Consider the following 24026-nt stretch of genomic DNA (forward strand, 5'->3'; position numbering starts at 1 on the left):
TATTTTATTTGTTCCATACGGTTATTTTGCACGTGACATGCACGCGCCCAATACTGTTTTGTTATTTAACCTAATTTGCCACGTGGCAGACACTGGACTGCCGACCTTATATTGAAAATTTTAAAATAAATTTATGCCTTTTATTAATCTTTTTCCTTTTTTTTTCAATATTTTACATTAGCTTTAATTTTTTCTAATATTGCACAGTTAAATAGCTGTTTTTCGTTAACTTTTTCAACCTGTCCTATATCAACTGAAAAAACTAAAAACTAAAAGACTAAAAAAAACTGAAAAATAAAACAAAAATGGTTTTTTTAGACTTTATATTATCTCTTTGGTAATTTTATATATAAGAGAATATTTCGAAAACTTATTTCATTTTCTATGCTATTTCAAATTAATATTACACTGATACATATAACAATAATGGATTGAATTGATAAATTACTTCGTCGTACGTTGGTCTAGACCTTATTTATAAGTTTTTTAGTTAATGTATTAATTACGGTAAGAATAACATTAAAAAGACTATTAAACATTATACAAAATGTTTTACTGAGATTAAACACTATAAATTTATAGTTTAGTTTTCAAAATATAAAAGGATATTTAAGCGGTTGAATGGAGATATTAAATATAAAATTATTTAGTATGTTGAATAATTCGTGTTTGGAACACAATTGTGAATTTTGATTTTTTCGTAACTAAACTTGTATGAGGGATCTTCGTGGAGACACAAGAGATGGAGGAACCGTCAGTTGGGACGGGATGAGGTGACATACTACGATATGTACAAAAGTGTTGCTCTTTAGCTCGACAATATAGAACCTCTCACTCTCGTGGTCAGACTCTATTATGGATTTCTGACCACGTTCTCCATAGGGCCCTCTTTATCTCTTCCTTCTCCGAGCTCAGGTTATGGAAGAAGGAACCGAGAAGAAATTATCAGCAACAACAGGGGTCCGACTAGCTACGGTGAAACATGTCCCTGCCTGGGTAAGTCAGTGTGGTGGAGCCGATTTTGGTGCATTTCATCTAACTGGATTGTCTGATATGGGAATATGGGTATATGATTCTTATGGATTAACCGGAAGGGTACAAGCTGTAAATCCTACGTGTGGTGTCGAAAGGTTTGATCCTTTTGTTCTAGGCAGAATAGCCTCTAGATTTCTAGATTGGGCATTATGAGATCCATTTGAGTTATGATTATTATCATTAAATTTGGAATAAAATTAATTTATGGAATTTGATTTGAGATAAAAAAAAAAAAAAAAAAAAAACTTAGGTTTATGCCGAAAAAAGTCTGATACTTGGTAATATTTGGTTTCTCATTAAGTAATTTACATATAAATTATAGTGATTATGTGGGCCCCACCAACCTGAGTCCAAATCTCCACTGCCCACCGAGCGTCGCTTTCACTGTTCTCGTGGCTGCGGGCTGCTGGCTGCGGGCCGCTCTGTTTTGAACGCCTCTTTTGGGCGGACTTTCCCACTTCTTCACCTTTCTCCTTCTCTACAAATATTATATTACACTCCCCGATTTCCATTTCCATTTCCATTTCCATTTCCATTTCTCACCAACCCCATTGCTCTCAATCGATAATTTCCATGGCTTCTCTTCCTTCCCCACCCACCACTACCACGAATCTCCTCAACAGATCCCTTCTTCCTTCCAAGCCTCAATCTCCGATCATCTCAATCCCTTCTTCTTCCTCCTCGAAGCCTCTTCGTTCACATGGCGTTCGCTGCTCTGTTGCTGCGGCGCCTTCTGTTTCGACCAAGGCGTCCAGGGAATTTAAGTTGAAATCTGTCAAGGCCCGGCAGATCATTGACAGCCGAGGCAATCCGACTGTCGAGGTTGATTTGATTACTGATGATCTCTACCGATCCGCTGTCCCCAGTGGAGCCTCCACTGGGATCTATGAGGCCTTGGAGCTTAGAGATGGCGATAAAAGCGTTTATGGCGGTAAGGGCGTGCTTACTGCTGTTAAAAATATCAATGACATCTTGGCTCCAAAGCTCGTCGGCGTCGATGTCAGGTGGATTTAATGTTCTTTTTTTTCATTATTTGCTTTAACGAACATCGGTTGAAATGTTCATAATAGTAAGTGAAATCTTGCAATCTGAACAAATTGTTTCTTCTACTTTCTGGAAAATTAGGAACATAATTCTCCTCTCCGAGTGTTTTACTGTTTTTGGTCCGATTTTTTGTTCTTGAAACATTGTTTGATAGTTGACTGCAAATCTGTTTTCACATTTACGACTATAATTTGCGTAGTTTCAGATTTATGTCTGAAACTTCAAATATTTCTGCAAATGGTGGCTTAGTTCATGCTGGGATTCTCAATCTAATGGATTTTCGTTGGCTTACTAATATCTAACTGTTAGAGTTTGCCGCCTTGTTATTCAAATTGTTACTGAAGATGCGAAATTCCAAGTTCTTTTTGTTGGTCTGACAATGTGGAAGTTGTTTCATTTCTGTAGAAATCAAGAAGATGTTGATGCAATAATGCTGGAAATTGATGGTACCACAAACAAGTCGAAACTTGGTGCAAATGCTATACTAGGAGTTTCTTTGAGCGTATGCAGAGCTGGTGCTGGCGCCAAGAGACTACCATTATATAGGCACATCCAAGAATTATCAGACACAAAGGAACTTGTTATGCCAGTCCCTGCTTTTAATGTTATAAATGGCGGTAGCCATGCTGGAAATAATCTAGCCATGCAAGAATTTATGATCTTACCAGTAGGTGCTGCATCTTTCGCGGAGGCGCTTCGCATGGGAAGTGAAGGTTTGCAGCTTCTTCTTAAGCACTGCAAATTTATTGTTAACATAGACAGTTTCTTCGTCTTCATCATTTGCATATACTTAGCTTAGTCATTAATGAGTAGCCCGATTTTATTGTTTTCTTATGAACAGTTTATCACACACTGAAGGGAATTATTAAAGCAAAATATGGACAAGATGCCTGCAATGTTGGAGATGAGGGTGGATTTGCTCCAAATGTTCAAGATAACAGAGAGGGATTGGTTTTGCTTACTGATGCCATTGAAAAGGCTGGTTATACAGGAAAGGTATATAATACTAAATTTTCCCTTTTGTTTTGGAATGGTGTGGTTGTTTTCTAAGGCAAAATTTATTTTGATATACAGATCAAGATAGGAATGGATGTTGCAGCTTCAGAGTTTTTCACTAAAGATGGAAGATATGATCTGAACTTCAAGAAACAGCCCAATGATGGAGCTCATGTTCACTCGGCTCATGGCCTTGGTGAACTCTATAAACAGTTTGTCAATGATTTTCCGATTGTTTCCATCGAGGACCCCTTTGATCAAGATGATTGGAGCTCCTGGGCTTCCCTACAATCTTCTGTTGGTGTGCAAATTGTGGGTGATGACTTGCTGGTAACAAATCCTAAGAGAATTGCTGAAGCCATACAGAAGAAGGCTTGTAATGCTTTACTTCTGAAGGTAAGCAACCTCTTATTTCCTTCTTTCCTTTCTTTTCTGGCTGAACAGTGTCCGTTAGAATATGTCATTCTGTGAGATCCCTCATCGGTAGTTAGAATATGTCATTTTGTGAGACCCCTCATCGGTAGTTAGAATATGTCATTTTGTGAGATCTCGAGTCAGTTGAAGAGGGAAACGAAGTATTTATTGTAAGGGTGTGAAAACCTTTCCCTAGTAGACGTGTTTTAAAACTGTGAGGCTGACGACAATACGTAACCGACCAAAGCGGACAATATGTACTAGCGGTGGGCTTGAGCTGTTATAAATGGTATCAGAGCCAAACACCGGGCGGTGTGCTAGCGAGGACGCTGGTCCCTCAAAGGGGGTGAGTTGTGAGATCCCACATTGATTGGAGACGAAAACGAAATATTTCTTATAAGGGTGTGGAAACCTTTTCCTAGTAGACGCGTTTTAAAACCGAGAGGCTGACGGCGATACGTAACGGACCAAAGTGGACAATATCTACCGGCGGTCATTTGAGCTGAGCTGTTACACATTTTGATCTGCAATTTGCTCATATTTAGACATTTCTTCTGCAGGTTAACCAGATTGGATCAGTGACTGAATCAATTCAAGCTGCTCTCGACTCAAAGGCTGCTGGTTGGGGTGTGATGGTCAGCCACCGAAGTGGTGAAACTGAAGATAACTTTATTGCCGATCTTTCTGTTGGCTTAGCCAGTGGACAGGTTCTTTTCATCTTCAGCTCTTCCATCAATAACTATAAGTCGACATGACATTCATAACTGAATATTTTGTTACTCTTCTATAGATCAAAACCGGAGCTCCATGCCGAAGTGAACGGTTAGCCAAATATAATCAAGTAAGTGTGATCAAACCATAACATTCAAAATTATTGTCCTTGTTGAATGTTCCAACTGTTCTTGATGATGGCTATTCCTTAAAATGTTTGTTTCACTAATTGTGCTGAAATAGCCACAACAGTTCTAATTCTTCTCGATATGTTTCAAAATTTGAATGCAGCTTCTTCGCATTGAAGAAGAACTTGGGAATGTTCGCTATGCCGGCGAGTCTTTCAGATCACCTTAGGAGGTAAAAGTTTAAGGCGACAGTGATAATGTATCAATTTTAGGCTGAAGATTTGGTTGATAGAAGAAAATGTAGAGGATTTCTGCGGAAACAATATGCAGAACTGTCCTGTCTGAGATGTTATTATGAGTACTTAATTTTTTGTTTTGAACTATCCATGGAAATTTTCGTTTCAAAATAATGCAAGCTCTTTTCTGATGCAAGCTACCATAATAGTTCATCTCCATCTGCCATATATCATCATCGAGACCTCAACATACCCGTTGATATCAACATTTAAAACCTTTGTTCATCTACGATATATGATCGAACACTCTGCAAAAGGAAAATACCAGGGAGAAGAGGCAATCATGTTCTACCTGCTAATTATCAAACTAAATTTATGCAAGCCAAGTCGAAAATGGGAACCATGAATCACTCATCTCCATCTAAAGCTATTTCTCTCTTCTTCATTTGAAACCTTTGTCCACCTTTCCACCTTCTTGGCATCGTTTCCCCTTCTCGTCTTCTTCCGAACCTTCATCCAAAATTCTTGACTACTTTCCTTCAAGCGGGAAACGTAAGCATATCTTGTGTGAGTCTGTATGCGAGATCCATCCCACATTGAGCAACAGGTCCCACATCCGTTTGAGAGAGGTCCCACATGTTTGATAGAAAAAATAAAGCATTATTGATAAGGGTGTAAAAACCTTTACCTAATAGATGCGTTTTGAAATCGTGAAAGTGACGACTATGCGTACACTACAGGAGATCTTACTATATATTTTTTTAATCTAATTGGACTTGGGTCGTGGATATCTGAAATAATTTTTTTTCTTTTTAGTTCAATATTTGCACAAGTAAAAAATTCAATCCATCGTTCAATAATTAATTTCTTATAAATTTATAAGCACAGAAGTAAGGACAAAAGATGATTTTTTGCTTTTAATTTTATAGCATTGTTTAAATTTTTAATCCATACAAGACATTTTCCGGTTCAGAATACAAGCCCGGTCCGAGTCCCCATCACTCCCCACTACCATTTTGGCGGCAAAATTCCTCCATTTGTGCGAAAGCTTGGGAGCTTCCATTTGCTCTCATTTTAAATTTCTTCTCTAGCTTTTCATTGGGAAAGATGCACTTTTGAGGAAGGGAAAGGCATTTTTCCATGGAAGAAAGTAAGGGCGAGGTGGTATTCGATTCGCTGAATCTGGATCCACATCTCTTCATTAATGAAGCTCTCAACGTTGTTGACGATTTGGTTGGTGATGCTTTCGATTTCTATCAATCGTATGCTTCTCTCTGTCTCGTCTCTTCAATTTGGATTTACAATTTTGTTCGGTTAAGTTTAGTCCTGTGAATTCCTTTTCCCTTCAGACAAGCATCAGCCGCCTTGAAGACCGAGGGTTCGGATAGATCCCAGGATCTTATAATGGTAAGGTTTTGGTTATGTTACTTTACAGTTTCTTATCAGTCGTAATTTCCGATTTCTTAAGTTGTTACTCTGAAGCACTACTTCGAAATTGTTCCGGTTGTCTTTGAATTAAATTGTTTATTCTACCTAGGGAATATCGCGGGTCCGAACTCTCGTCCAATCGGGTCTGGATAAGCGGTTAGCCATGTGGGAGAAGTACTGTCTCAATCACTGTTTTTCAGTCCCTGAAGATTTTTCTTTACCCTCAAATGTGGGTTCTTCTACTCTGTCTGTGAAGAGGCTCCTGCTATTTTTATTTGGCGAAATTGCTCTATTATTGTTGTTTTTGTAACTGAATTCATTTCACAAGTGATTAATTGAGCATGTAAAAATGACTGTTTGCTTATGCAGCGAGTTTCCCACTTCTAATGTATATATGTGTACTGGCTTGGGAGCTTACTCAATTTTTGGTTCTGGGACGAACATATTTTGAAATGTTGGAAAAGCTTACTCAATTTATGCATCATCAAGTTTAATTTAGATCTAAATCTTTTCTTTAAGTTGTCGTAGGATGAATCTCCTGCTGACACTTCGATAAGTTATGGCTGCCTCTATGATGTGGATCTGGATACAGAGCTAGATTCTTTAAGGAATAAGCTCTCGGAGGTATTGAGTGCTTCATATGTTGATTACTTCTTGTGTTTCTGTAATTTCATAAGAAAATATATTTTTCAGGTCAGAAAAGAGAATGTTGAACTGAACCTGGAATTCCTAGTTTTGGAAAGGAAAACTGCTTCAAGTAACTCCCAAGCCAATTATTTCAACGAAGCATTACAGTTATACGAGCAAAGCTCTGTGAATGAGATGTTCAAGGGTAATTAAGTTATGCTTAGAATCGATTGTTTCTTCATGCACTCCTGACCATACATGCGCCATTATCCTATTAGTATACTCATGAGGGGGAAGACTCGAAATGAAACATACAAATAATGTGTGGAGCTGATTTATTTTATTTTTCTTGTAATAAATTTGTATTGTCATAGCCCGCTTGGTAGATTAAATTTTTTGCAGACGCTGACTTTCTCCTCTGATTGATCATCCTCGTCTGCATAACCACGTGATACAAACTCTAATACATCCAAATAATATTTTAGTGAAGACCTGCAAATTCCTTTGTTTCTGGTTTTGTTTAGGCGACTTTATTTTGCATCTAGATTTTCACATCGATCAGAGAGGGAAACGAAATATTCCTTATAAGGGTGTGAACCTCTGTTTAGCAGATGTGTTTAAAACCGTGAAGTTGGTGGCGATACGACCAAAGAGGACAATATTGTTAGCGGTAGACTTGGACCATTACATGATATTTCTTTTTGTTTTCTACGGGGTTCATCCGAGGAACTCTAGTCTGTGAATAATGCAATTTCTCTCGGTGTTTTCATTTTGAAAGCCACTTGAAACACAATTTATTCATTAGCATTAAATTTCATTATACCTAAGTTTTAACAGTTGGCAGGTAAAAGATGTTCATGATTTTAGGAATCAGAATTCTAACAAATATCAAATTCTTGCAGAAATGATGGGAACTGCATCGGACCTGCGAGCGAAAATAGGAAAGCTGAAGAGAAGGAAGATGGAGGATTCCAAGCTCACTAACGTAGATAAGGTTCATACAAACGGAGACATCTCTCACCATCACAAGGGTATGATTTTCATTTTTTCAAGCTACTTCAGCATCAATAAGCTTGTTTTAGCTTTGTGGAAGGTGAATATCATCTAACATCCTATTTAATGCTTGTTTCTATTCTCAGGTTTCTCTAATGCTAAGCTGGATGACATTCCAGAAATTTTAGCCTATTTGAACCTCTGAACTTCATTATGACATCAACCTTACTGTATATTATGCTTGCTGTGGATCTTGTCACTATGAGTTCTTCAATGTTTTAACTTGATTTAGCTGTGAGATATTCTAATCTGTATAAATATATCATTTGGACTGATGAGTCTCCTTAATAGTCTCCATAGAGAATTTGCAGATGGGCCATGAACAGGCGTTGCCTCCCCAGATAGATCCGTACATATTTTCTCATGAAATTGAATTTCAGTTCATATTATTTTGGAACAGCTGGTGTAGATATCAAAAGGAATCATTTCTGAGGCTCTTGAACAAAAGTAAGCCTAAACTACCAACTGCAAGCGTTAGTAAAAGTGGGTTTCTGATGGATTCAAAATCAGCAATCCTCCACATCCCCTCGTTGTCAGCTTTGCCCCGATGACTCCTCTCGCTCGAGTACTCCCGGAGAAGATTGCTCAAATTGTCAACTTGGAGGATAATTTGATGCTGCGCCCGTGCTATATTTTGTATCTGGAAAATGTGAATGGAAAGCACAAAAATCATACTTCTAAGTTTGAATCTTAAAACCAAAGAAGAAAAGAAGTCATACTCATCAAAATACCTCTTCTAGCAGGGGAGATTCCTTAGCCAATTGGGAGGACGACAAAGAATGAGATAGCAGCGATCCAGTTAAGGCACCATTACTCAAGCCAGATATGAAAATTGAAGTTGCCCCAGAGCCGTTGTTGCTCGCATCGGCTTGTGAAGACAAGTTCTGCTGGCTAGCAGAAACGTTTCTAGTAGAGATCTTGGAGTTCAGCTCATCAATACGAGTTGTGAACTCATCCATCCTCTCGCTGAGAGTAGAAATCTGTTCTGAAAGTTGTGTAATGGCTCCCTGAATGAATTTTGAGATGGATCAGCAAATTAAAAAGCTGAGGACTTCCTCGACTCATTCAGCAATACTGTTAACCAAGAAACTATATGAATGTTTTATCTCTTCTTTGGGTCAAAAGTCTTTACCAACACGTTCAGCCTCGTACTAATAGAGACGTTAATTTTTATCCCAAAGCTTTTGAATTCTAGCTTCATTTTTAGCTATCACTGGACGGTTAATTAGATTCATAATCTTCCTACTATCCTATCTTGGAATATGGAAAGTATATAGATTACATGAATAAGATTTTCTTGTTGCAGAAAAACATTTACCTGGTTAGAGACTACTGCAGGTGAATCTGGAGCCCTGACATCAAACCTTCCACTATTAACAGCAAGCTTTGTCAGCTTTGACAAGCTCTTGTCCCTCCGATTGGAAAATGATTGTGATAATCCACTGGCAAAGATATCAAATATCAAAAAAGGATACACAGGTATGTAATTTAAGCACTTCAAGCACCATTTCATAAGAATTCTAAATGAACAAGAATGTTTACTTTCCAGTGTTGCCACAATAAATAAGCCTGAATTTGTAAAGAAATTAAGAAGAGAAGTGATTCTATGGATTGAATACGAGTGAAAGTTAAGGGAGTTCTTATAAATGACTTAGAAGAGTTACTAAGAGAGCAATATGATGAACAACATATGATCTGACAGACAGAATATCCAAGATTTATACCATGTTTCTAGCCATTGATCAAATAGAGATTTTTTTCACTAAATCTCTTTTTTTATCTCAAAATTGCCTCCAAATTCAAGTATATCCAACAGTTGTAACGTAGGATGATACCGGTTTAGGTACTTATTTCTCCTATCTGCAGAAGCTCGGGAAAGGGCTTCCTTTGGACTCGAAACTGAATCGTCATCTATGCTGAGCCTGGTTTTTAAATCATCTGGCAAGGCCTACAAATGATCACAACAGACTTATTGAACTAATGACCATTTTCTTAACCTGTTGCATTACAGATATCTCACCATAACATCATTGACAAGCTTCTCTAGCTGTATTTGTTCTATATAGGTTCGAGGGATATAGGAACCATCCAAACCCAACTGCGCAGCAATGTGCTTAACATGGACCCGATCTTTTCCTTGCACCTTTGTCCAACGTTCAGCGAGTTAGTGGTATGATATTATGAACCTTCTCAATTTAAATACATGTTTCTAAACAAAATACCGATATTGTGTACGGTAATGTCATATTTAGGTGACTGAAAAAATGTGGCTAATGAAAAATCATCATGCTGGCCACACACTTGATCATTGGTTAAAAAAATTGGCTAAATCATAGATTTGGAAGAATAAAGAAATTAACCCATGCTAATGTTTGTCCTACTCCAAAGTCCCTGCATGAATCTATGTGAGATCCCACATCGGTTGGGGAGGAAAACGAAACATTCTTTATAAGGGTGTGAAAACCTCTCCTTAGCAGACGTGTTTTAAAAACCTTGAGGGGAAGTCCGAAAGGGAAAACTCAAAGAGGACAATATATGCTACAAATGGTATCAGAGCTAGACACCGACCGGTGTGCCAGCGAGGACTCTGGTCCCCAAGGAGGGTGGACTGTGAGATCTCACATCGAATGGAAAGGGAAACGAAGCATTCCTTATAAGAGTGTGAAAACCTCTCCCTAGTAGACGCGTTTTAAAACTGTGAGGCTGATGACGATACTAACGGGCCAAAGCGGACAATATCTACTAGTGGTAGGCTTGGGTTCTTACACAAGTTAACTTAGACAGGAGGCCTTTTATTTTTTATCCTCCAAACTAGGCTTAGTCACCTCTCATCCCTAAGGCTTTTAGGTTGTGTCAAGAAAAAGAAAGAAAAAAATAAGAACTTCATTGCTGAAAGGGACAAACTATTACATCTAAAGCATGGATATCAAGTACGAGATGTACCTGAATATATTTCCGGTTAAGTTGCTCCAACCAATCAATCTTGACACACACCCTATCATCAGAGAATATGTGGCTGCTTCTTTTAAGAATGGTTGCAATTGTGTATCCCAGTGCCATAAGCCCGCCAAGAAGGCGCACACTAACTTCGAACGTTATTCTAGGCGATATTATGAATGGAATATCTGTAACCCACTCCTGAAGAAAGCGGAGAGAAAATAAGAAACATCAAGCTTGGAATACAGGAAAGTATAGTTTGAAGGAACTCAGTTATATAGCTTTTGTTACTGTGACCTCGAACATGAGATTGTATTTGCCATCCCTGTTCCTCATCCTGAGATAGGATTGACAAGCTTCAGGATCTTCACCAGGAGGTAGAAGATAAATGTCATAAGTTTCCTCTGTAGATTCCTTGTGATTTTCAGATATAACAGCCTTAATTTGATCCATAGGCACTGCTTTTGTTGACTGTAACCAGAAAATGAACCTAATTCATATAGAGTAGAACTCTTATGATTTTAGAGGAAAACAAAGTAAATTTGAAGCTAACCTTAAGAATGTAAGTAGGATTCTGGAAACCAGTAAAGGGATTGAATTTGTTGATAGTTCTTATATGGGCAGTCTGAAGATCTGGCTCTATAAAAGCTTTATACATTGGATAAACCTGCATCCAAATCTTTTTTATATGAACCACTAGCAACAATTTTATTACATGATTGGTGACGTAGAGCTAAAAAGGACACACCGTTTCGGAAACTTGATGTATTATTTCTTCTGGCTCTTGGCCAGCTCGCTGGATATCGCGTAGTACCCGTTTAACCAAGTCAAAATGAACACCACCGGTGATTGATACACGAAGATCTAGCAATGGACGTAGTTTTTCACTTAAAGCATATATGCCCTCAATAATGACGATTCTTGACTTGGGGACTTCAAGAGTTCTGTCAGTAGATATTAAGAGTAAGAATGCTAAATAGTAAAAGATAAACAAATGTTCTATTGAAGTAAGAACTAAGAGGAAATGGAATATGTCGATTCATAATTGTTGAGAGAGAAGCTATATAAGTTTAAAAGGATTAACGAAAGACTTAAGAGTTTAATTGTGAGACCTCACATGGGGAGGAGAACGAAACATTTTATAAACCTTTCCCTAACATACGTGTTTTAAAAACCTTGAAGGAAAGCCCAAAGAGGGCAATATCTGCTAGTGGTGGACTTGGGCCATTACAAATGGTATCAGAACCAGACACCGGGCAATGTGCCAGCAAGGGGGTTGAACCCCGAAGGGAGGGGTGGACATAAGGCAGTGTGCTAGCAAGGACACTGGGCCTCGAAGGGGGGTGGATTGGGGAGTCCCACATCGATTGAAGAAGGGAACGAGTGCCAATGAGGACACTGGGCCCTAAAAGGGGCTGGATTGTGAGATCCCACATCGATTAGGGAGGAGAACGAAACATTCTTTATAAGGGTGTGGAAATCTCTCCCCAGCAGACACGTTTTAAAAACCTTGAGGAGAAGTCCGCCAAAAGCCCAAAGAGGACATTACTCCTCAAAACCAGACTTTTTTTCCACGTCCAATCTGACTGCTAGACCAAAAGATTCAAGGTATGACATAGTGACTGAGAAAATTTCAGGCAATACAATTCTCGGCTGCAAAAGTGATATACCTGTAACCCACACGACTGCTGGTCTTGAAATCATAAATAGGAACCTGGACTGATTTTCCTTGCCTTAAACCATGAATATTTTCGAGCAATGTATCATAATCCGTTAGACGTGGGTCTGGTAAAAAACAAAGGGACCAATAAAGATCAGTGACTTAAATTGCAAGAAATAATTAACAAGCACAATCACTAAAAAGAAAGCAGAAAGAACATGCTTTAAGGATTTCCATATATCAGAATTGAGAACAAAAGTTGATTCCAGTATGTTCATTCTGCTAAACTCCAAGACTAAGAGCCTTGGAAATGTGCAAGCAAAAAATATTTGAAAAGAAAATTTCAAAATTAGTTCAAGCATGTCATTGCAATTTGGACAGCCCGAGCCTTATACCATTTGTAGCAGCCACCCACTGCCAACAGATAATGTTCTCTTTAGATTTTCTCTTTAGACTTTCCCTTTCGGGCTTCCCCTCAAGGTTTTTAAAACGCGTCTGCTAGGGAGAGGTTTCCACACCCTTATAAAGAATGTTAAGAGCCTAAGCCCACCGCTAGTAGATATTGTCATCTTTGGGCTTCCCCTCAAGGTTTTTAAAACATGTCTGTTAGGGGAGGTTTCCAAGTCCTCATAAAGAATGTTTCATTCCCCTTTCCAACCCATGTGAGATTTCACATAAACTAAAGACCTTGACGATGAGCAAAATCAACAAGCTCGTTTACTCCTCAAACAATATGGTATAAATGAAATTTCATTCTTCGAGGTAACAAATAATGTTCATATATATGCATAGCCATGACTGCTCAAGAGGAAAAGTACTAGAAGCAAGCTTAAGACTTACAAGAAGCATGTGGCTCCATGATTTTGTAGATGGCAATGGAAAATTACAAGTTTTACTGCCACCTCACTTTAGAGAACAGAAAAACAAAGCAATCATCAAAGCCTGTGCAAGAACTAAGTACTGGAGGACTCCGAACCAGTGTCATAGGGTTGTAAACCATAGGTAACTATTTATAGCTCTCATACTGCTAAAATTCTTAAACAAAATTGAGATATGAATGGTTAGTAGAATGAATGAAACAATACCATCAAAGTTGCCGTCGATGATACGACTAGCATCATTGTAGTTATCCATCGTGATAACAGCAATGCTGGGTATAAAGTTAAGCACCTTCTCAGTGAACACTGTCTTCCCAGCTCCAGAAGGGCCTGCCACTCCAACTAGGATTATCCCATCATTATTTTGAGACAGCAACTGACATGCCCGAATTACAATGAAGAAACCTTTATCAAACGACAGAGGATCTTGAATTCTAAGTATCTCATATCGATTTGAGTCCTTCTTCCTTACTAACTGAACTTGATCTCTCAAAAGGCCAGAACGCCTCCGAGGTGATTCAATGCTAGGAAGCGTATCTTGAGGCATTTAGAAGAGTTTTCCTGTTGGCTGCAGAAAGTCAAGGCATAAGATACAGCTGAATACACTTTTTAAACCAGTTTTGACCAAGAATTAATAAAATTATGACTAAAAACAGGGTCAAGGAGCCCATAGGCCAAAGAAAAGGCGTTACAAAAAGCATCTTTCTGAACAGAAGAGTACTAAATTTGACACATAAAGAAAACCCAGATCACAAATTAGCATAAATATGAATCAAAGTCCATAAAACACAGCATACAAACCTTCTGAAAGAAAGAAACAGAACTGTTCACAGTATAGCAGTTGGTGCTCTTGAATTCTTGAAGCTGTTGCCTGCTTTCTGAAATGGAAGGAGTGAGAGAGAAATAATTCATGGGTGTTTTCAAGTGGGTTCTTTTGGTAGTGGGTTTTCCTTTTTCATGAACATGAATGGTGGGGCGATTGAGTGAGAGGACAAGTGGCCCGATTCTCTGAACATAAATAAGAACTCGGTGGCTAAAAAGGAAACAGATAGATGAAAGCAATTGAAGAAGGTACTAGGATAAGATTAGAGAAGCGTAATATCACCGCGATCGACTGGATAAAAGAAGGACAGGTGGAGAAAAATAGAATGGAATTGAATGAGTTGCTGTGAATGTGAGTGATTCGCAGACTTTTCACTCCCTGTAAGTGGCGCGGGGCTGTTGCATTCGCAAAATGCAGGTTAAAAATTGAAAGAAGGGAGAGGGAAAAACATTACCCAGCTTCATAAATTGTTGGAAATTTGAAGTGGGAGAATAGACAGCTGAGCTGAAGAAAGGTCAACGATGTTGGAAAAATGGATAAGGATCACTAGAAGAACAGACAGGGCCTGGAATCTTCGCGTTGCCCTAAAATGTTTTGCCTTTTTCTTCTTTTTTTTTATTTCTTCCCTAATTTTTTGAAATTTTAATTTCTAATTTTTTTTTTTTTACAAAATGTTTTTTTAATCCTTAAATGTGTTAGTATTATTGAGATTGAGTCTCACGTTAGTTGATTGAGTGGAAGATAATAAGTTTACAAGTAAAAATACTGTCTCCATTTAGTATGAGACCTTCTGGGAGCCCAAAGCAAAATCATAAGTCTGGATTCAATTTTTGATAATTACCAGTTATTTAGAATTTTTAAAGAGCTCATTAATTTCTATAAATTAGTCAAAATTCACAAATTGAAACAAAATTTTAATTGTAATATTATTATTATTATTTAAATATTGTCGGTTTTGTATATTTCATATAGCCCGATAAAAATTAGGTACGCGGTGTAATGATACAATCATTTCACACGTGCGGTTTTATGTGGGCTTTGGGATGATGGGCCCATGGAAGGAATTGGGCTAAATTAAGGAGTGGTGCCTGGCCCATTTTCTTCAGAATTCGGGCCGAGAGGGCCCGGTGGACTTTTTGATGGATTTTAGTTTTAAACTAAATTTGATCCTTTACCCAACAAATTATTTGCTTATCCGTCCGTTAATTATAATGTAAAAAACAAACAAGGTGATTTAAAGTAACCGTCTGTAACTTTTCTTTCGAAAAACCTCCATTTCTCTCTCTTCGTGAATATCAAAAACCTCTGGCAGTTCGGTGGTGATATTCGTGCGTACCTTTTCTTCTCTCGCCTGCTAAATCTTGATCCTCAAATTTTCGAGCTCATTTGCAGTTGTTGGAGACCAGAGGAGGTAAAGGAGCAGGTTGCTGCCATGGATTTGGAAGGCAGTCCTTCTCTTCTTAAATTTCATATGCCTGCTGAGTGGGAACCGCACTCCCAGTGTTGGATGGGCTGGCCTGTAAGTTTGTCGCTCTTTTGCTTTCATTCTGATCCATTCCGTGTTTCTTCATTGCTTTGATGTTGTTCTTTGTAGTTTATGATTTTCGGAGATTGATTCTTTCTTTAATTCATGTATTGCACGGGGCTAAGTGCCTAATGCTCTTACTAGGGTCAATTTCGGGGAGGACGGTTTCTTTTGATCTTCTGATTTTCGAGTTCGAGTTCGTTTTGTTTGTATTTATTCGCGTGTAATGATTGGAAAGTTTCGCGCCTTTTTTTTTTGTTTTTTTTTTTTTTTGAAGTTTTGTGATTCCATGCTTGTAGATGAAGATTAATATAAATTGTGATGATATTAGATGCCAGACTTCTTCGCTTCTCTGTGCTATTTTTTGTGGATTCTCTCTATGTTTGGTTTGTCCAATTGCAAATTTGCTTCATAAATGAGCATTTATCAGAGCATTAAAGTTGCGAATTCGTACGAAGTTAAAAATTGATGATCTGCCTTCTTGGTTGATGTTACACTAGAACCTTTCTCGTTTATGGAAATATTCATAATCAATTTACTTGAAGAATCTGCAAGCGAGGTTGCTTCAAGCAGAGATGGGTTCCTCCCGTACCTGAAATGTGGATGGATGAATTTGAACCCATTTCCAGATGACGATTTCTTTAACAAACCACAATACCTATGAATCTGCTTTTCTCTAATTGGAATATTCATCACTGAGTATGGTTATTGAAAAATCTGTCCACCACCTCCTGCTAACGATCAATTTGTAAACACTTTACTTGGTACGGCACAATGAAAGGGAGCCATGTAAAATCAACAAGGGTTTGGGTGCTCCGGTACCATGCACAGTTTCCACCTTTTATTATTATTTTTTAAATTTTCTTTGGCATTTGGTTATACTATGTATTACAGGAACGGCCTGATAATTGGAGGGATAATGCAGTACATGCACAACGTGTATTTGCGAAGGTGGCGTCTGCAATCTCAAAGTTCGAATGTGTGACTGTCTGTGCTAGTGCCTCCCAGGTGTTTGTAGAAAGACGGATGCAATCTGTCGTCTCTTTAATATCTACTTCTCTCTCTTCCTTCAAGTGTTTGAATATATACATTTGTTACAATCCAGTGGGAAAATGCGCGCAGTCAGCTACCCGCAAATATCAGGGTTGTTGAACTAGGAATGAATGACTGCTGGTTCCGTGATACTGGACCCACTGTAGGTTTCTTCCTTTTCCTTATTTATACTTGGTAGTAATTCAGCTTATTGCATAGTTTTCCTCTAACAAGTTCTATTTATAGTTTGTTGTAAGGAAAAGAATCTCAAATTCTGGTACTTCAGTGGAATCTGTTGCAGGAATTGATTGGAACTTCAATAGTTGGGGAGGTAAGGTTGTAGACACGTAGATCTATTGTGTACTAGATCAAAGTTATAGGTTTCTTATATCTTTGCGGTTATCTAATTTGCACTATGTTCCACGTTCGACTACTTGCTACTTAAAATAGCTAACTGGTTTTCCTTTCATTCCTTGAACCATTTTCTTAGAGGAATAATTTCCAAATATATACAAAGCTCTTTCCCCTCCCTTTCTGCCATAGCACAATGACAGCTCATTGAGCTGGTCATTGATTGCTAAACTACCAATGATCAGATTTCAAAACTTAATCAGGGTTTCTTTCCCTCTCCTTCCCCATGAACAAAAAGTAAGGAGTAAACGAGAAATATTAGGAATTCTTTAAAGGTATACCTTGAATTATAAACCATCACAACGAGTCATTGGGGAGGTACACTCTCGTAAGAGGAGAGGTAGTACCTGTTGGGAATTTTCATTGTGAATGTTCTTTAACTGACATTGTGGTCAATTTCCTGAACCCCTGGCCTTGGCCTTGTAGGTGTTGAGGATGGTTGTTACACTGATTGGAGTCTTGATCTTCAGGTTGCTTGGAAGGTTAGCATGTCCTCTCTCCTTCTCTTCCCCCATCGTCCTTCCATATTGTTGATTATATTTTATTTGATCCTCTTTCTGATTTTGTGCAGATCCTGAATATTGAGAAGCTTCCTAGATTTTTGAACAAAATTATTCTTGAAGGTGGAAGCATCCATGTAGATGGGGAAGGTAACTACAACTTCTAGTTGGCTTGTGTTATCAATATATATGACCTATTTTTTCATCTGATCAAATATTATGACCTAATTTTATCTGCTAAGCGAAAAAGATTTTGCACCTTCGAAGAAAACCAGTCCTCAAATTAGACACCTTATCATGTCAAATTTATGGACATCCTCTTTGTTGAACATTGAACCAATATACAATTGCTCAATAAATGCTCAGTTGAAGACATCTGTTCTCTAGGATATGGAGTACTGTGTGTGGTACAACTCCAGCTTTCATGTTTCACCCTGCATACTGCACTATGAGAAAGAGAGATGGAGATCCTTATATTTGATAATCGTGTAATGTTTAATTTAGAGAATTTAACATTGTTTTCCCCCTTCAGGAACTTGCCTTACCACAGAGGAGTGCCTCTTGAATAAAAATAGAAATCCACATTTGTCGAAGGGTCAGATAGAGGATATACTTGAGGATTATCTTGGGGTCAAAAAGATCATTTGGCTGCCTCGCGGACTATATGGTACTTGGTCTGCATTGTGTGCTTGACTTAATTCTGTAGTATTTACAAATATTATTAATTTTGAAGTTCTTCATGGTCATTAATTTTACTTCATGGTTAGTGGGCGAGCCAGGAGTATTATTTGTTCTTTTGCAGTGATGTCTTTGTTTATTTATCCCTTTAGTCAAGTTCTTACCTTCTTAAAATTCTTCAAATGTTGACAGGCGATGATGATACAAATGGTCATATTGATAATATGTGCTGTTTCGTTAAGCCTGGAATGGTTCTGTTGTCCTGGACTGATGATCAGACAGATCCCCAGTATGAACGGGCTATAGAAGCATTGTCTGTTCTCTCAAAAGCTACCGATGCCAAAGGTAGGAAATTGGAAATAGTAAAACTCCATGTGCCAGACCCACTTTATTTGACAGATGAAGAGGCTGCAGGAATTTTCCAGGTAAGATTTATGTCCTTAAGTTTCTCTTTGTATCTCCATACCAAAAAAAAAAGAAAAAGAAAAAGAAAAAAAAAAAAGAGTATCTTTGAACATCATGTTAACTTTCAATATAGAACTTTATGGCAACCTTCTACCCTTTCCCTCTTTTTGTTCATTTATTTCCTTCTTTAGTGGCTGTCTCTCTCATTCTCAGAGACCTTTTAGGTGGAACATATTCATTTTGCGACTTTTGTCATTCATGCCACACATTCTCTTTTGTTGGTTCCTTTCTGTATAAGTATTCTATGGCTGCCCGAACAACCACAATTATGGAACGCACAAAGAAATATTGTTCCCTGAACGTGGGTCTTTGTAAAATAGGATAGGAGGGAAACAGCATGAATACAATATCTTTTTCAGTAGTTCTTCCATTTAATTTCATTTATTGATTTCCTTGATTATCTTCTTGTTAGGATTTTCATGTCTATGACATTATTACTTCCATTTGACTCAAATAAATAAAATGCTGGAAATGTACTCTTGACAATAAACTTCAATTACGAAAGAGTTAGAAGTGAAGTTATGAGGTGCTCGATCTCCCTGTTCTTATTATTATTTTCCATTTCGAGTTACAGGATGGTGATGCTAAAGCAAGACCTTCCGGTACGAGACTGGCTGCCTCTTATGTAAACTTCTACATTGCCAATGGAGCAGTTATTGCACCTCAATTTGGGGATCAGAAGTGGGATGACGAAGCTGTCCGTGTCCTAGCCAGGGCATTTCCAAATTACCAAGTAATACATATATTCTTCATTCCAATTATCTGATACATTAGCCATTTTAGAAGACACGTATATGGACCAATAGTTGAAAATTTTCCTGCCCATGCTTAAATATCTTAACATTATTACAGGGACATTTGAAGAAATAAGTTTCCCAGTTCCTTTTTAGCTCCTAGACATCTTTCTTTTCTTCAGTATTGTGTTGTTTACGACATCCATAGACTTGAACTGCATCAAAAGCATGAAATTCATAAAATGGTGTTGCTATTTTGAATACTGAACATTCCTCTTGAGACATCTCCATTTCTAACCATTCCTTTACAATGTCTGATTGTTTCAGATCGTTGGAATTGAAGGTGCCAGAGAGATTGTTTTGGGAGGTGGAAATATACACTGCATTACTCAACAGCAGCCAGCAATAACTTCTGCACCTCTAAAACCAGAGTGAACCATTTGGTTTAAGCCAGCAAACACTGGCATGAACGGTGAGAGGAACAATAGGTACATGTACCAAGGGACTAAAGGGGTTTATGTCGGCGAACGCCGGGAGTTCTTTGGGGAAGTCGCTTCTGTTTTTTTTTTTTTTTTTTTTTTTTTTTTTTTTTTTTTTTTAATTATTTATCTTACTGCGAGACTGAGAATCTTAAAACTAGTTTAAAATAAATTATATATTGGCTAATTTGTTACTTCTAAAAGTTTCTGGTTTTTCGATTTTTTTTTTTTTAAATTAAGTTTACTTGTGAATCCAAAATTAACTTGTTATGTTTTGATGAGAAATGAAAATTGAAAATAAATTCAATTTAGTTACTAAATGAAAAAAAAAAATGAAAAGGAAAAAAAAGTGTCGGTAAAGAATAATTTATTGTATAACTTTTTGGTTGAATTTAATATATTGAGCTACACTACTTTATATAATGAATGAAATTGTGTTGCTTTCTTTAAATTTTTTTATAAATAATATTATTGCATTATTATAAATGGTGGGGCTGCGGAATGAATGAAATTTGATTTGAAAATTAAACCTCCATTCAATAATTATTTGGCTTTAGTTTTAGAAAAATGCATTTATTTCCTCATACCATAAATTCATGTTCTTAGATAAATTTAAATTATTAGTTAATTTAAAAAAAAAAAATTATTATTATTTTTTTGAAAACTACTCTTTTTAGTTTTCAAAACTTGTTTTTGAAAATATATGTAAAAGAGTAGATAACAAAATAAAAAATTTAGAGAAAATTATATTCATAAGTTTAATTTTAAAAAATTAAATGGTTTTTATTTTTGAAAATTGAGTTAGAATTCAAATACAGAGTTATGCGAATCAAGTATATATGTTAATGTTCCAGTTTTTTTTTTTTTTTTTTTTTTCTTTTTTTCATAAGACATGTTCTATTTAATTTTGTGAAAATAATACTTAAAAAAAGTACAAAATAATAAATAATAGAATATATTAGTAAATACGTTAATGTAGTTAATTTGTAACTGTTTTTTAATATATAATAAATAAATCATCTGCGAACTCGGACATGAATTTCAGCTCAAATCACAATACTTCGGTTCCCATGAATTCAGGAGTTCCAGATCTCACTTTGGAAATCTGAGTTCGTCATTTCTCGATTCAGAGGCGGGAATTTGAAACCGCGGTAAGATCTGTATGCATTCTTGAAGCTCAGATTGAAGAAGAAATGGGCTGCACATTTTCTGGATTGAATGCTTTCTACGACGCCGTGAATAGCGGCGGAGATGTTTGGATCAATGAGAACAGGTTCAGGATCGTAAGGCAGCTCGGCGAAGGCGGCTTTGCTTATGTCTTCCTCGTCAAGGAGGTGCTTGCTGTTTCTTCTTCAGACGCTGTTCCTGGTGGTTTGCACAAAAAATTCAAGGACTCCACTCATCTATCTGGTTTCAACTTTCTCTGCCTCTCACGCGCTCACATTTGGCTAATTTGTTTCTTGTTTTTGGCTCTGATCAATATTTACGAAGTTCATGATCCGCGAAAATTGATCTTGTATCTGTATGGATTGGTTGATTCTAAGCGAAATAATTTAGCTATCCGTTTTCATAATCTGGGCTGATTTGCTTTTGAATCTGAATCTACATCCCTGCTTTTATTAACGAAGTATGAAATTTGTACGGTCTTTTCGGTAGTTTCTGGTTCATGCTTCCTGATCATGTCGGCATTTATAAGCTCGACTCTTCTTCTCATTGTTTTGACTCATCTATCTAAGTTGCAAAGAATTGTAGGCTGCTCCCTTTCTGCCCTCATCATTCAATTGCACAAGAAGGTGTATTTGTTTTTGTATTGAATTTGATGCAGCGGCTATGACTTTTCACTAAGAAAATTGGGTCCGTTGCTTCAAATATAGGGGTGGGGATTGAAGCTTCAACATCACGAAAAATAGTCGTTGCCTTGTCTAACGAGCTATGCTCTAATGAAATACACTTCCACTTTCCAGGCTAATCAACCAACTAAAACAAACTTTTCTTGCTTTTTTGCGCAGATGATGGATCATACGCATTGAAGAAGGTGCTCATCCAGAATAATGAACAACTGGAATTGGTGAAAGAGGAGATCCGTGTTTCATCTCTGTTTACTCATCCCAATCTACTTCCTCTTCTTGATCATGCTATAATCGCTACTAAGGTGACTGTCAAAGCTTACGACCCACTAAAATAGATTTTGTTTTTCTTTGATGAGAGAAGCAATGAAAATTGTTTGTAATAATTATGATCCCGTAAGCGTTATGGTTCTATCTCCATTTTTTATGTCTGGTGGCATCTGCTGGCATGTGCACTATATGTGGATATCTATGCTATTTTATGTCTTACTCTCTATATACCTTATATATGTTTTAAAAAACAATCAAATACCAACTATTCATTGAATATATACCATTTGTTTAATTACTGGCTAGCCTAATCAAGAACGATCTTGGAACCATGAAGCATACCTACTATTTCCAGTACATTTGGATGGGACATTATTGGACAATTCAAAAACCATGCAAGCGAATAACGAGTTCTTCTCAACATCAGATGTTTTGCAAATATTTCGACAGGTAATTAGGAATTTGGAACTTCTGATGGAATTCTTCTTCATGTAGTTCCTCTTCTTTTTGGTATCATGCTTTGCTTTCTCTTACTGATTGAACTAATTGAACACAGCTATGTGCGGGTCTGAAGCACATGCACGATTTTGATCCCCCATATGCACACAACGATATCAAGCCTGGTAATGTTCTCATAACTCATAGAAATGGTCAGCCACCTCTTGCTATATTGATGGATTTTGGAAGTGCTCGACCAGCAAGGAGGCAAATTAGCAGTCGTTCAGAGGCACTGCAGTTACAGGTTTCCTATAAAGCTGTTCTTCCTTCAAGTCCTCTACAATTCCACCATATCAATTTGCGCTGCTGCCACATAAAACTTTGCAAATAAATGGGAATGTTGATTCTCTGCACTTCAATCTAAAGTTAGAAAAAGCATACATGAGCTGATAATCATCATAATTTGCTGTGTAGGAATGGGCATCTGAACATTGCTGTGCTCCTTTCCGGGCTCCTGAGTTGTGGGATTGTGAAAGTCATGCATATATAGACGAGAGAACCGATATTTGGTCGTTAGGATGCACTCTATATTCAATAATGTGAGCACCAATTCTTTACCCTGAAACAGTAATCATTTTTCTGATCTTTGGAATTCTATGCACGTGCAACAACTCGTGGAAAATCGTGATCATTTTGCTGATCTTTGGAATTCCTCCTTTTTTTTCTACATGTGATCTACTCTAAAATAAATTTGGAGATGGTAGTTGGGTCAACCGAGAAGGCTGTAAATCATGGATACAAGTGCCTTAGTTCAAGTCATGTTTTAGAGTGATTTATAATTTCTCTGCCATGATTCTCTATCAAACTCTCTCCCAAATTTTTTGCTTTCAATATCTATGATTTTCGGAATAACTTAACCATGCTTGATATTTTATACTTCGATTTCGACTTCTGTGAACATATTTTGTCATCGCTCATGACTGTACGTCTGTATATCCGTAGGTATGGGGCATCTCCATTTGAATATGTGCTTGGCGAATCTGGAGGAAGCTTACAGTTAGCAATCGTAAATGTACAAATCAAGTGGCCGGCTGGACCAACTCCTCCATATCCAGATGCTCTTCGCCAGTTTGTGAAGTGGATGCTTCAGCCACAGGCTGCAGTCCGTCCGAACATTAATGATATTATAATTCATGTTGACAAGCTTATCTCAAAGTTCTCTTATTGAGGCATAATGGAAACGAGGCAAACATCGGATCACTATTCTCATTTGAAGTTATATTACGTTGACCTTCCTGCCTTTTCATGGCTTACACCTGGAATTACTTGCTGTGGAAATAAAGCAGGAGCTGTTCCTATTCCAGTGTCAATACAGTTAATCGACATAGTTTTGGCCATTGTCCAATGTTCTTTGACTATCCATGGGAATCATATAGTTTTAATATTTTTGTAATCTATATAACTACCGATTGTTCTTTTCTTCTAGAGCATAGTTGTAGAAAATGCACCATTGTGCCACCCACATAATTTATGTTTCTAGAAGCATATATTTTTCTTCAAGAGCTTCCTGAGCCTAATAATGTTCCCTAACATTAAATTATGCTATTATATGAATGTAAATTGATTGAATGATCTTGATATATCATTCAGTTCTATAGCAGCTATTCATGTTTCAAC

At 37.3% G+C, this 24026-nt stretch overlaps 5 protein-coding genes across 7 annotated transcripts; 4 read left to right on the forward strand and 1 right to left on the reverse strand.

The window, feature by feature from the left end:
• The first annotated feature begins 1531 nt into the window (after positions 1 to 1531).
• Positions 1532 to 4764, forward strand: ENO1 (enolase 1). The gene is made up of 7 exons (XM_023676036.2): positions 1532 to 2039; positions 2485 to 2792; positions 2921 to 3075; positions 3154 to 3471; positions 4050 to 4196; positions 4280 to 4330; positions 4492 to 4764. Exons 1-7 carry the CDS (start codon positions 1609 to 1611, stop codon positions 4555 to 4557), a joined length of 1476 nt encoding a protein of 491 aa, XP_023531804.1. The 5' UTR covers positions 1532 to 1608; the 3' UTR covers positions 4558 to 4764.
• A 783-nt stretch (positions 4765 to 5547) lies between these two features.
• Positions 5548 to 7945, forward strand: LOC111793084 (protein MIS12 homolog). The gene is made up of 7 exons (XM_023674810.2): positions 5548 to 5826; positions 5914 to 5971; positions 6102 to 6221; positions 6521 to 6616; positions 6686 to 6824; positions 7522 to 7650; positions 7759 to 7945. Exons 1-7 carry the CDS (start codon positions 5705 to 5707, stop codon positions 7815 to 7817), a joined length of 723 nt encoding a protein of 240 aa, XP_023530578.1. The 5' UTR covers positions 5548 to 5704; the 3' UTR covers positions 7818 to 7945.
• Positions 7946 to 7984: 39 nt separating this feature from the next.
• LOC111793082 (Phosphoribulokinase / Uridine kinase family) lies at positions 7985 to 14514 on the reverse strand. 3 transcript variants are annotated; one of them, XM_023674807.2, is made up of 12 exons: positions 13949 to 14514; positions 13355 to 13715; positions 12280 to 12394; positions 11358 to 11553; positions 11163 to 11276; positions 10907 to 11080; positions 10616 to 10810; positions 9693 to 9815; positions 9508 to 9620; positions 8991 to 9114; positions 8404 to 8679; positions 7985 to 8312 (listed from the first exon to the last, which is right to left on the reverse strand). In XM_023674807.2, exons 2-12 carry the CDS (start codon positions 13692 to 13694, stop codon positions 8085 to 8087), a joined length of 1998 nt encoding a protein of 665 aa, XP_023530575.2. In that variant the 5' UTR covers positions 13695 to 13715; positions 13949 to 14514; the 3' UTR covers positions 7985 to 8084. The 3 variants fall into 3 exon arrangements, with proteins under 3 accessions (XP_023530575.2, XP_023530576.2, XP_086979322.1); XM_023674808.2 differs by lacking the exon at positions 13949 to 14514 and adding an exon at positions 13110 to 13175 and having other exon boundaries at positions 13355 to 13485; XM_087123196.1 differs by lacking the exons at positions 13355 to 13715; positions 13949 to 14514 and adding an exon at positions 13110 to 13193.
• A 727-nt stretch (positions 14515 to 15241) lies between these two features.
• EMB1873 (porphyromonas-type peptidyl-arginine deiminase family protein) lies at positions 15242 to 19997 on the forward strand. Its single transcript, XM_023674809.2, has 10 exons — positions 15242 to 15489; positions 16390 to 16503; positions 16601 to 16690; positions 16774 to 16858; positions 17365 to 17420; positions 17510 to 17588; positions 17971 to 18105; positions 18309 to 18541; positions 19156 to 19314; positions 19643 to 19997. Exons 1-10 carry the CDS (start codon positions 15403 to 15405, stop codon positions 19748 to 19750), a joined length of 1146 nt encoding a protein of 381 aa, XP_023530577.2. The 5' UTR covers positions 15242 to 15402; the 3' UTR covers positions 19751 to 19997.
• Positions 19998 to 20820: 823 nt separating this feature from the next.
• PK3 (serine/threonine protein kinase 3) lies at positions 20821 to 23909 on the forward strand. Its single transcript, XM_023673609.2, has 6 exons — positions 20821 to 21204; positions 21804 to 21946; positions 22218 to 22361; positions 22468 to 22653; positions 22824 to 22948; positions 23352 to 23909. Exons 1-6 carry the CDS (start codon positions 20988 to 20990, stop codon positions 23575 to 23577), a joined length of 1041 nt encoding a protein of 346 aa, XP_023529377.2. The 5' UTR covers positions 20821 to 20987; the 3' UTR covers positions 23578 to 23909.
• The last annotated feature ends 117 nt before the right edge of the window (positions 23910 to 24026 follow it).

Source organism: Cucurbita pepo, chromosome 4 (assembly GCF_057944985.1).
Source record: "Cucurbita pepo subsp. pepo isolate OVF chromosome 4, ASM5794498v1, whole genome shotgun sequence".
NCBI classification, from domain to species: domain Eukaryota; kingdom Viridiplantae; phylum Streptophyta; class Magnoliopsida; order Cucurbitales; family Cucurbitaceae; genus Cucurbita; species Cucurbita pepo.

Coding starts and splice junctions, on each gene's coding strand:
- ENO1 (XM_023676036.2), top strand. CDS start 1,609: ATGGCTTCTCTTCCTTCCCCACCCACCACTACCACGAATCTCCTCAAC. Junction 3,472..4,049: donor GTAATGCTTTACTTCTGAAG/GTAAGCAACCTC, acceptor TTTCTTCTGCAG/GTTAACCAGATTGGATCAGT. Junction 4,197..4,279: donor TTGGCTTAGCCAGTGGACAG/GTTCTTTTCATC, acceptor ACTCTTCTATAG/ATCAAAACCGGAGCTCCATG.
- LOC111793084 (XM_023674810.2), top strand. CDS start 5,705: ATGGAAGAAAGTAAGGGCGAGGTGGTATTCGATTCGCTGAATCTGGAT. Junction 5,972..6,101: donor GATCCCAGGATCTTATAATG/GTAAGGTTTTGG, acceptor TATTCTACCTAG/GGAATATCGCGGGTCCGAAC. Junction 7,651..7,758: donor CATCTCTCACCATCACAAGG/GTATGATTTTCA, acceptor TTCTATTCTCAG/GTTTCTCTAATGCTAAGCTG.
- LOC111793082 (XM_023674807.2), bottom strand. CDS start 13,694: ATGCCTCAAGATACGCTTCCTAGCATTGAATCACCTCGGAGGCGTTCT. Junction 10,811..10,906: donor AATACAATCTCATGTTCGAG/GTCACAGTAACA, acceptor CGCTTTCTTCAG/GAGTGGGTTACAGATATTCC. Junction 9,816..10,615: donor TTAACCGGAAATATATTCAG/GTACATCTCGTA, acceptor CGTTGGACAAAG/GTGCAAGGAAAAGATCGGGT.
- EMB1873 (XM_023674809.2), top strand. CDS start 15,403: ATGGATTTGGAAGGCAGTCCTTCTCTTCTTAAATTTCATATGCCTGCT. Junction 17,589..17,970: donor CATCCATGTAGATGGGGAAG/GTAACTACAACT, acceptor TTCCCCCTTCAG/GAACTTGCCTTACCACAGAG. Junction 18,542..19,155: donor AGGCTGCAGGAATTTTCCAG/GTAAGATTTATG, acceptor TTCGAGTTACAG/GATGGTGATGCTAAAGCAAG.
- PK3 (XM_023673609.2), top strand. CDS start 20,988: ATGGGCTGCACATTTTCTGGATTGAATGCTTTCTACGACGCCGTGAAT. Junction 21,205..21,803: donor GGACTCCACTCATCTATCTG/GTTTCAACTTTC, acceptor TTTTTTGCGCAG/ATGATGGATCATACGCATTG. Junction 22,949..23,351: donor TGCACTCTATATTCAATAAT/GTGAGCACCAAT, acceptor GTATATCCGTAG/GTATGGGGCATCTCCATTTG.